At 43.4% G+C, this 9,775-nt stretch overlaps 1 protein-coding gene across 1 annotated transcript; it reads left to right on the forward strand.

Annotated features, from left to right (window-relative positions):
* The first annotated feature begins 3,367 nt into the window (after positions 1-3,367).
* Positions 3,368-9,389, forward strand: krt18a.1 (keratin 18a, tandem duplicate 1). Its single transcript, XM_075476125.1, has 7 exons — positions 3,368-3,921; positions 5,975-6,057; positions 6,463-6,619; positions 7,884-8,048; positions 8,146-8,271; positions 8,492-8,712; positions 8,828-9,389. The coding sequence occupies exons 1-7, from the start codon at positions 3,463-3,465 to the stop codon at positions 8,943-8,945; spliced, it is 1,329 nt and encodes a 442-aa protein (XP_075332240.1). The 5' UTR covers positions 3,368-3,462; the 3' UTR covers positions 8,946-9,389.
* The last annotated feature ends 386 nt before the right edge of the window (positions 9,390-9,775 follow it).

Consider the following 9,775-nt stretch of genomic DNA (forward strand, 5'->3'; position numbering starts at 1 on the left):
TTGCAGCACTGAGAGCTTGAATGTGGTAACACTGAAATCATGATTATAAACCCTAAAACGCTAAGGTCGGCTGATTTTCACACGTCCCAGGAACGGGTGAACCGACGGTCCCGGCTGCTTTATTTATTTATTTATTCATTTTCTTTCTTTTTTTTTTTAACTCATCCAGAGCCTTCTTATTGGCTCCCCCCATGGTGCCTCTTTTAGTTTTATAAGGCGATTTATAGCTGGAAATAAAAGAAGAGAACTTCAAATTTGCCACATTATGTGTTTTAATATATTTTGATGAGTTGTATTTTTTTTTTGGGGGGGGGGGGGGGGGGGGGGTATTACATCGGGTAAAATAGTGATGGCGTTAGAAAAATGTACGTTAGTGTTCGTGGCTGAAGGAGATGAAGAGGGCAGTGTGGTTAGCTTAGCGATTCGCATATGCTCGGAAGCTGAGGGAAAAGCTATGTAACATGGCTAAAACAACACATTTTATTTTGAAAGAAAACATTTCTGTAATCCATGTATTTCCATAATTAGTTAGCACCGATATTAGCTGTTTGTATTCTTTTTAAAGGGATGGGAAATATGTTCTTTTGTGACTTTCAGAGATGTTTGTGTGCATGTGTTTTCATATCTAAGGGGGGGAGCCGGGGGAACCAGCTTATAATTTACATGGGAAAGCACAGAGGCTGAGGCCACCATTCATCTCTGAGGATCTGCTGTATACAAGCAATCATTTCCGTTCCGCTCTGCAATCTTTGTTTTCTTTGCTAGGCGTGGCATGAGGATCAGACAAGATACTGCAGTCGAAAAGAAAAATATTTAAACAGCTTTGGCGTAAGAAGATCCTGTGTGACTGGTGATGGCTTTGTTTATGAACTGACTAATTCTTTATGAACAATTATGTCTTCTGTCCATCCTTTCAACTCCGTTTCTACCAACTAACAGCTTATTAATGACTTAAATAAGCTTTGAAGCGTTCAGCTTTTGTGTCATTAAGAATCCCCTCTGTTTGCCCTCGCAGTGACAGGCCAAGAGATGTTTCGGTTCCCCGTGAGCGCTTTATACTTTAATATCCTGTTGCACGTTCCTTCCTGAAAAACAAATGTGGCGCAACTACTGGACCGCAGGTTGATGCCAATACACCACACCAAGCACGACAAGACACGTTCTGGTTTCCAAATAAGAGGAGTTGTTGGTGCCTAACGTTTTTTTTTTTGTTTTTTTTTTAAAACAACCTTTTTTTGTTGCTCTAACCTTCCCAGTAAAGGAAAATGTAAAACTCTGAAGATTTCAGTCCTTGTTACGAGCCAAGTAGTTAAAAGTGTGTCCGTGGAATGTGCCTGTGTTAAAAACCAGCAGGGGGGCCTCTGAAATATGTTTACCGGTGTAGAAAGTCATTGTTCCCAAATATCTACAAAGCAGACTGTGGGATTGTTCTTTTGTTTGACTACATCCTTTTATGGGACGGGGCAATCAGACGCACATCCGGCTACACGCCACAGATAACAAATAGTAGGGCACATAGCATCTGGAACCATATCAAACATCACTTATGACCACGTTTTTTGAAGCGTAATTATTTCAGATATGAGCAGAAACCAGAGGATAGAAACTATCTGACATCTGTCTCGTTCTTTATATAATAACTACCAACATTCAGAACAGATGTTCCAGCCATCGTAAACCTGACGGTGAGGACGCACACGAAGGCTAACGTTCACATTCCAGGGGGGGTGTTGCGTCTCTCCTCCAGGTGTGACGAGCTGATCTCATCAACGGTGACTAGACAAGTGGTGAAATCAATTTGAGCAAGATTACTGGGAAATGAACATTTGTAGGGTGGAGATCTTACCATCAATGTGATTAATGAAGCCCGATCTCACGGAATAACTGGAACTTGTCACGGAATCAGCTGCTAAAAGGCACAAATTCTGCATTTTCACTCTCACAGTAATGTATGACGTGTTTGTTTGTGTGTCCAGCACATTGTCCGTGTTTGGCCTTGGTGGCAGGACTCAGTAACCTGTGATAAATAAATTCCTATCCTTAACCATGCGGTTAACCTTAAATGTCCCCTCTGGACCATTGATATCTGCAGATTCTACCCAGTTAAATATTCCCAGACCACAGTTTGTTACAAATGGAGATCTTTTTCATTAAAACCCCCACCCCTATGGGACTCTCTGCCCACTGAAATGAGGCACACCAGGTCTGCAACTACCTTTGAATCCCCATTTAAAACTTTCTTCTCTGATCAAACAGTCTTTTATCGTGTTCTTGTGAACATCAATCACTCTTACTCACCTTATCTCTTCTTGTAAAACACTTAACGTCGTTAAGAAAAGCGCAACACTAAAGAAACTCTGTTATCATATCAAGAATCTTAACAAATATACTGTAATTCCAAACCATAACCAAGTAGTTTGAAATGTGTAAAACAGCAACTTAAACAACAAAAAAACGATATTTATGATATTATTTAAGTAGCTGTATGACTGAAAGGCTTGAATGTAAGTTAAACCAACCAGTCCCCGTTTTTGAGCAAAACCAGGTTGTTTTTAAACTTATTTCACCGTCAACAAAGTGGAGATTGGCTGATGTTCTGAATTTGAACCAAGGAGTGGAAATATTCACCCTGGAAGTTTTCATTTGTATGAAAGGCAGAAACGCACAGAAAAAGTCTGCCTCACTTTAAAACAGCGACTGGTTCGGGTTTGGGTTTATGGGCCGTGGCTTCTAAAGCTTCTAAAACAAACTTCTTGGATGTGAGTTGGAAGGTCCAACTCCACCTTTTTCACAGTTTTCAGCGCGAGGCCACGAAGTTCTGGTTTCTTAGTCATCTAAAGCTCGATCTCCCCAGTTCCAGAAACCTTCCAATGCTGACTTTTTGCCTCAGAAATAGGTTAAAACAGTCATTTTGGGACTATTTAAATCACGTCCGTGGACATGGATCTATAGATTAAATTCTCGTGAGCCTTTTATTCTCACAGTGAGGCATCACAGGTACAATGCTGGTGATATCACATTACACAAAAAGAAAAAAAAAGAGCACATACACCCAAACAGGATTAAGTAGCTTTAAGGGAATTGTTATAAATATGAAGCTAAAACAATCTTGGAGTTTTCTGTTCCATCTGTAAAGTTAAAGTACTTTTTTTTATCATCTTTTATGTCTAATAAAGAACGTTGAAGTTTAAGCTCTTAAATTCCACTGAGTCCACAGAATTCACCAACTTTGGTGGAGAAGGACAAAGGCATGCTTTGAGCAGCGCTGCGGTTTGAGCTGGAAAAAGGGAGGCGACAGGGGAGTGGAGTGGGGCGGACCTTTAGGCCCACAGGGTCTATATATTTACTGAGCTTCCCCTCTCCTTCTGCCTTGTGTCTGTGAGCTCTAATTTCTGCCTGCCCAGCCTGTGCCTCTGTCTTACTCACAGCCCGTCTCACTGAGTCTCACACTCTCCAGCTACCATGAAAACCTCCAGGCAAACTACATACTCTGTGCGATCCTCTGCTAGTAGCAGGCCTGCCGCCGTTTCCATGTCCCGTACCTCCGCTCCCGTCTACAGGGCGTCCAGCATTCACGGTGGGGCCGGTGGCTCCCGCATCAGTGTCTCCTCTGGCTACAGGAGCTCACTGGGAGCTGGGATGGGAGCTGGGATGGGAGCTGGGATGGGAGTGGGCTCCGGAGCGGGGGGCTTCTCCAGCAGCGTCCAGGTGAGCGGGAACAGCGCAGACATCATGGGCAACGAGAAGTTCGCCATGCAGAACCTGAACGACCGCCTGGCCAACTACCTGGAGACAGTCAGGACCCTGGAGCAGGCCAACCACAAGCTGGAGATCAAGATCAAGGAGGCCCTGGAGAAGAGCGGGCCCGACTTCAGAGACTACAGCAAGTACCAGGTTGTCGTGGATGACCTGAGGAAGAAGGTGAGGATGGAGGGCAGACAGGGGAATGTGCATGTGGTTTATTAAGATGTGAACAGAAGCGTGTGGGGGGGGTCGTGTGAATGGATTCAACTGAAAGATGAAAATCAGAATGAGACGCTGTGAAGTGATGGATGATTTGAAGAAAGTTTGACCAAAGAGTGACCGATTAAGATAAATGTCTAACCTAAATGTAACCCCGGTCAGCACTCAGGGGAGCAGATTATCTGTGGATTCCTAACTGTGGGGGCTACAGACAGTCCTCGGCACAGTGCCCACTACTTACTGCTTTATGTGCTGGGGGTTGAGGGCTGAACCGGAAACAGTCTGAAGCAGGAATGTTGGAGCATCAGGGGTCAGAGAGACAGGAAACCTGAGAGAAACAAGAGTCCGGAGACCAAACAGGATAAACTTTCAGACACACATCGTAGTTTTAACCTCTGTTGTACTCGTTGTTTAGTGTTAGGTGGAAAACAAACATCCAATGTTATCATTACAACTATGGATACTTACAGACAGAAGAAACACTCGATTAATTTACTATCATGTGCCAACAGTGAGCTTTTTCTGATCTGCATTTTTTAAATAACAAGCCAAAAAGATTTAAGACCTGAAAGTAAAAACTGGATTACACAAGATGGAGGAAGCTAATGATTAACTGTGGGTTTTGTCCCATTGGGGGGGATCTCAGAAAAAATGAACTGGAGTCAGTGAAAGTGTCTCATTCAAAACTGCATTTTCCTCTCAGAGAAACCCCCTAAATACTGCGTCTGTGTCTAATGTGTCGACTCTAAACGATCAGGAGTTGTCTGATTATCTTTCTCCTTGTAGCGAGTTAGAAGTATCAAGGTCAGCAAAAACATTTTTTACACAACGGAAACAGCCAAACTGGAGGCAAAAACTGTCTATTTCCCATAAATATCTTTTTGAAAACATTACATAAGGGCAAATACTCTGAGTTTAGGATTTATTTATTCTACTAACAGCTGAGGAGGACTTTGATCTATCCTATCCAAACAGCCCTGGGTCAAATAAAGTCTTTTTTTTTTTTGCCTGGCTGACAGAAAATCACTCATATGGTGCCCTCTGCCTCGGCCCCGTCTGAGAAAACACAGACTCTCACGGAAACATTAGAACAGACCAGCTTGCATATCAGCTAACCATGCAAACACACGCATGTGTGATCACTCACATCACAGAGTATGTACCCACATCACCAGCCTCATCATGCAAATCACCTGCTGACAGGATAGATCCTGGTGCTCAGCAGCTGCCTGGCAGCCACCCACCTGCTCCTGGACTTTGTCACCTGGATGCCTTACCTGGCTTCCATCCCAGCCTTTATCAAAACCTTCCATGCTTAAGCAAACACTGCAGCCATCTGGTTTTTTGAAGTGGCCTGCTCATACCGTCCGCAGTTAAACACATAGAAAGTGGCACATATTCACTTAAAACACACTTTTAAAATTAACAGCTGGCTATTCAATAGATTTTCTCACAATATCTTAAAAATAGAACACCAACCCAAAAGATAAACATTTGTTTGACAGTTTGGGAAACAGGTTTGGTTTAAATCGTCTGGAGTTGTATTGGGTACAGTTAATCTTGGCAGTTGGTTGAGCTAGGTTAGCATAAACGGAGGGAAGCAGCTAGCTTAGCTTTCTTTTAAGATAACAATGCCAAATGATACCATTCCCACTTTAAGTTATGTAGAAACAAATATTCAATTTAATTTGTAACAAGGTAACACTCAGGTAGTTGTAAGCAGGCTGATTTTATTGTCTTTAAACGGCTGTTAACACGCTCTGTGGCTTGGCTAAGATAAATAGCTGCTCGCTACTTAGCTAGCTTCACGTTAGCATATAGTTATAATTTTGCTGTTCATCCTCTTTCCAAATTTGAAGCCAACTACTCAAAATGTCAAATTGCTACAGCACATGGACACACAAAGACTTCTTCTTTAATATCAAATATTAATATTCTCATGTGTAGAATTTCATTGATGCCCCCAGTTCGTGTGTCATCTAAATATTCTCCTTTTCTAAACCCATTCTAGGTGTTTGATGCCACCATCGACAATGCCCGCCTGATTCTCAACATTGACAACGCTCGCCTGGCGGCCGATGACTTCAGAGTGAAGTAAGACCTGCCTGCTTTACCTCCGAGACCATTAAACACCGAGCCAGACAGCTGCAGGCACACCCGCTTTTACTACTGAAAGGGTTGTAGGATGAATGCGTGGTGTCAGTGATGTAGGCAGGCAGTCATTTGTTTAGTAGTCACAAGTCATCACCCTTGCGTCAGAAGTTGTTGAGACAGCGCAGTTGTGTCATAAATTAAATCTCTGAGCAAACACAGCTGGCTGCTATAGTGCAGTATAGTATAGTGGCCTAACAGTAACCCCTATAGGTACGGTTACACATAGGCAGGGTAGGTTACAAAAGATTTCATGGTTGGGCAACAAAACAACAAAACATTTAACATAAGTTCTGACGCACCAGACTTTCAAAATGATCCTCACCGTCCCTGCTTTGTGCTGTTCAGGTTCGAGTCCGAGCTGGCCATCCGCCAGTCCGTGGAGGCCGACATTGTCGGTCTGAGGAAACTCATCGATGACACCAACCTGAGCCGCATGAACCTGGAGAGTGAGATCGAAACCCTGAAGGAGGAGCTCATCCACCTCAAGAAGAACCATGAAAACGTGAGTTTAATAGCACTAAAATCCAAATCTTACCTCCACGGCTTCTGAAAAGAATCAGGCTGCACTCAAACATAAAACAAAACCCACTTTTCAAGCACCTCTGGGCACAATTTAAGCAAACCTCCACACCCTTAAAGGATCCAAATAAACATTTGCCTACTGGCTCATCTCAGTCAATCGCCCATCATTGTGTGCTGAAGTCACACAGACTCGGTCAGAGCTGAGCAGGCGGCAGGGCGTATTTGAGAAATAGGCGTGAGAAAACTTTCCTTGTAAGTCCGTAAAAAAATAAAAATAAAAATCTAAAACATCTGCATTTGAATTCTGTGGAAAGCCTCATCGTAAATTTGGTGACAGTTCATACTTGGTCACAGAGGAAACACCACAGAGCTGAGATGATTGGGATTGAGGGCATCAGCCAAAACATAACCATTTGTTTACTGAGGGAGATATTAAATTAACCGTTTCGGGACACGGATTTAGATGCGTCCCCTGTATATTTACCTGACTATAGTGTGTGATTATGGTTTGAGGTTTGAAGAGTCATTGCGGGTCACAGTTCAACAAGATCATCCAAAAACATATAGGCTGTGTTCGAAACCGCATACTACATACTCATCGATCAGACAGTATGCAGAGCGTTTACCCACAATGCATTTCGCTCCTGCCCGAGCCGAAATCAGCCGGCCTGAAGCTGATTTCGCTTAAGCTATAAACTCTGTAAACTTTAGCAACATTTGAAACATTTTCAGGTGAGAAAGTAGTCGTTTAGATCCCCAACGTGTTGAAAACCTGACAAAATACCGGCTATTTACAATTTTGTTCCAACGAATTCGGCACTACTAAAGCTAGCCGCAGTGAGCAACGCACTTCCGGTTATTTTCACAAAATAAAATACCCGTTGCCTTTTATCATAGGGAAAGCCATTACGATACAATTGGTGCTTTTGTTTTGAAAACAGGAAGTGAACCTACCCTCGTTGTAGCTAGCTTTAAACTGCCGTTTTGACAGGAAATGACGATTGGCGACGTCACGTTACGTTGCATCTTGGGTAGTTTGAGTATGAGTAGTAACCTCATGATGCATACCCAACATTTAGGAGAATCTAGTATGCATCCGGGAAAAAAAGTCAGTAAAGCTATATATATATATATATATATATATATATATATATTCATTTGAAAGAGAGGTCAACACGATGAGAAAATAAATCTTTGTGTGTTTGGAACTAATTTCTTTATCCATTCTTTTTGTGTTTCTTCAGGAAGTTATGGAGCTTCGTAACCAGATTGCCCAGTCGGGAGTCCATGTGGACATTGACGCTCCCAAGGGTCAAGACCTGGCTCAGATCATGTCAGAAATTAGGGCCAAGTATGAAAAGATGGCACTGAAGAACCAGGAAGAACTCAAAACATGGCACGAATCTCAGGTAAACAATTAACCAAAAACTATCATCAGCAAACGGGGAGAAAAAGATGTGGTTGTAGACGGATTTAATCATCTTTTAATCTGATTTGCCTCTTTAGATAACAGAAGTCCAGACTCAGGTGAACCAAAACACAGAGGCCCTGAAGGGTGCACAGACAGAGGTCAACGACCTGCGCCGACAGCTTCAAACCCTCGAGATTGAGCTGGAGTCGCAGAAGAGCCTGGTGAGAAGCGTGCAGTCAGCACATACCTCGTTTAGCTCAACACAAGCTTATCCACCCTCCCTGCAAAGCCCGACTCAGCACTCTCACTTCAAGTCGCTCGCGTTTACTTTGTTGACACAAGCTTTACACTCGGGTGACCCGTCGCTAAGGAGCTGTCGCAGCAGAGCTGGGTGCACCGCAGAAATTTAACCCATCCTTTTCCCTTCCCCCTTGCTCACAGAAAGCCTCTCTAGATGGAACACTGAGGGACACGGAGCTGCGGTACAACATGGAGATCGAGTCCCTCAACTCCATCATCCTGGGTCTGGAGGCTGAGCTCACGCAGCTGCGGAACAACATCCAGCTGCAGTCGCAGGATTACGAGGCGCTGCTCAACACAAAGATGAAGCTGGAGGCCGAGATTGCGACATACAGACGGCTGCTGGACGGGGAAGACTTCCAGTGAGTGGGAGCATATTTCAGTAAAAATCAGATTAGACCTTCATTGTGTTGCAGTTTTTAAAATATCAGCCTGCAGAGGAGGTTAACTGGACTTTTATGCTATTTTTTTTTTAAGGCTCCAGGACGCTCTAGAGATGCAGAAAGCAGTGAAGAAGACCAAAGTGATGACTGTCACACAGACGCTGGTGGACGGAAAGGTCGTCTCCTCCAGCACAGAGACCAAGCAACTTTAAATAACCGACTCTCCGTGATGCCACCCCGACACTAGCATGCAAATGGCCAAATTTGAGTTACTTTCTAGCCTTACAACACTAACCATTAGACCCCGAGATGTTTCTGTGACTAGTTTGACTTCCTGGATATTCAGCTGTTCCACAGGCAGGTTAAAAAACTGGATCGACGGAAAACAAAAGCGTCTTTTATTTATTTTATCACGGTTTATTTATGTCATTGCGTGCAGACGAGTACAAATATTTTCAGATTTGGAGAACTGTGAGCTTTTTTTTCAGCCAAAGTAATTGAAGAGTATTTCAAGCCTAAAAATAAAAAGAGTCAAATTAAGTGAAACTTTTCCACATTTATATATGTTGTTCATCGTCTTTTGTTTTCCTTTGGTCTAGTCGAGTCTGCCTGTTGTGCTGTGACAGTCATTTCAATAAAGTTCATTTGAGAAATTCTGCTGGTGAGCATGGTGTATCATTTCAATCGGCCACTTCATTAAAGCGATACAATGTAACTCCTCAAAAATCCCACTCTGGAGCTCCCTCTACAGGCTTGGAGGTAATGTGCGGTTACACTGTCGTAAATACAACACCCTTTCACTGTCACGTTTCACGTTTGTTGACGAACCGGCGAGGAGTCAGAAGGTGCAAGCTATGTCGACCGAGAAGGTAAAAGTAATCAAATGTACCTGGGAGCGTGAGAGGGGTCTATTTGTTTTTGCGGTAGGTGTGCCAGAAAGCAAGTCGAAGTACTTCCGCTCAGCTCCCGGGACGGTCCAGCAAAGTTACATAGCGCAGTTTTTCCAACTCAGACCCCCGAAGGGCATAGGAGACAGGCCAAT

This window comes from Odontesthes bonariensis, chromosome 10, assembly GCF_027942865.1.
Source record: "Odontesthes bonariensis isolate fOdoBon6 chromosome 10, fOdoBon6.hap1, whole genome shotgun sequence".
NCBI lineage: Eukaryota > Metazoa > Chordata > Actinopteri > Atheriniformes > Atherinopsidae > Odontesthes > Odontesthes bonariensis.

Coding starts and splice junctions, on each gene's coding strand:
- krt18a.1 (XM_075476125.1), top strand. CDS start 3,463: ATGAAAACCTCCAGGCAAACTACATACTCTGTGCGATCCTCTGCTAGT. Junction 6,058..6,462: donor GCCGATGACTTCAGAGTGAA/GTAAGACCTGCC, acceptor TGTGCTGTTCAG/GTTCGAGTCCGAGCTGGCCA. Junction 6,620..7,883: donor TCAAGAAGAACCATGAAAAC/GTGAGTTTAATA, acceptor GTGTTTCTTCAG/GAAGTTATGGAGCTTCGTAA.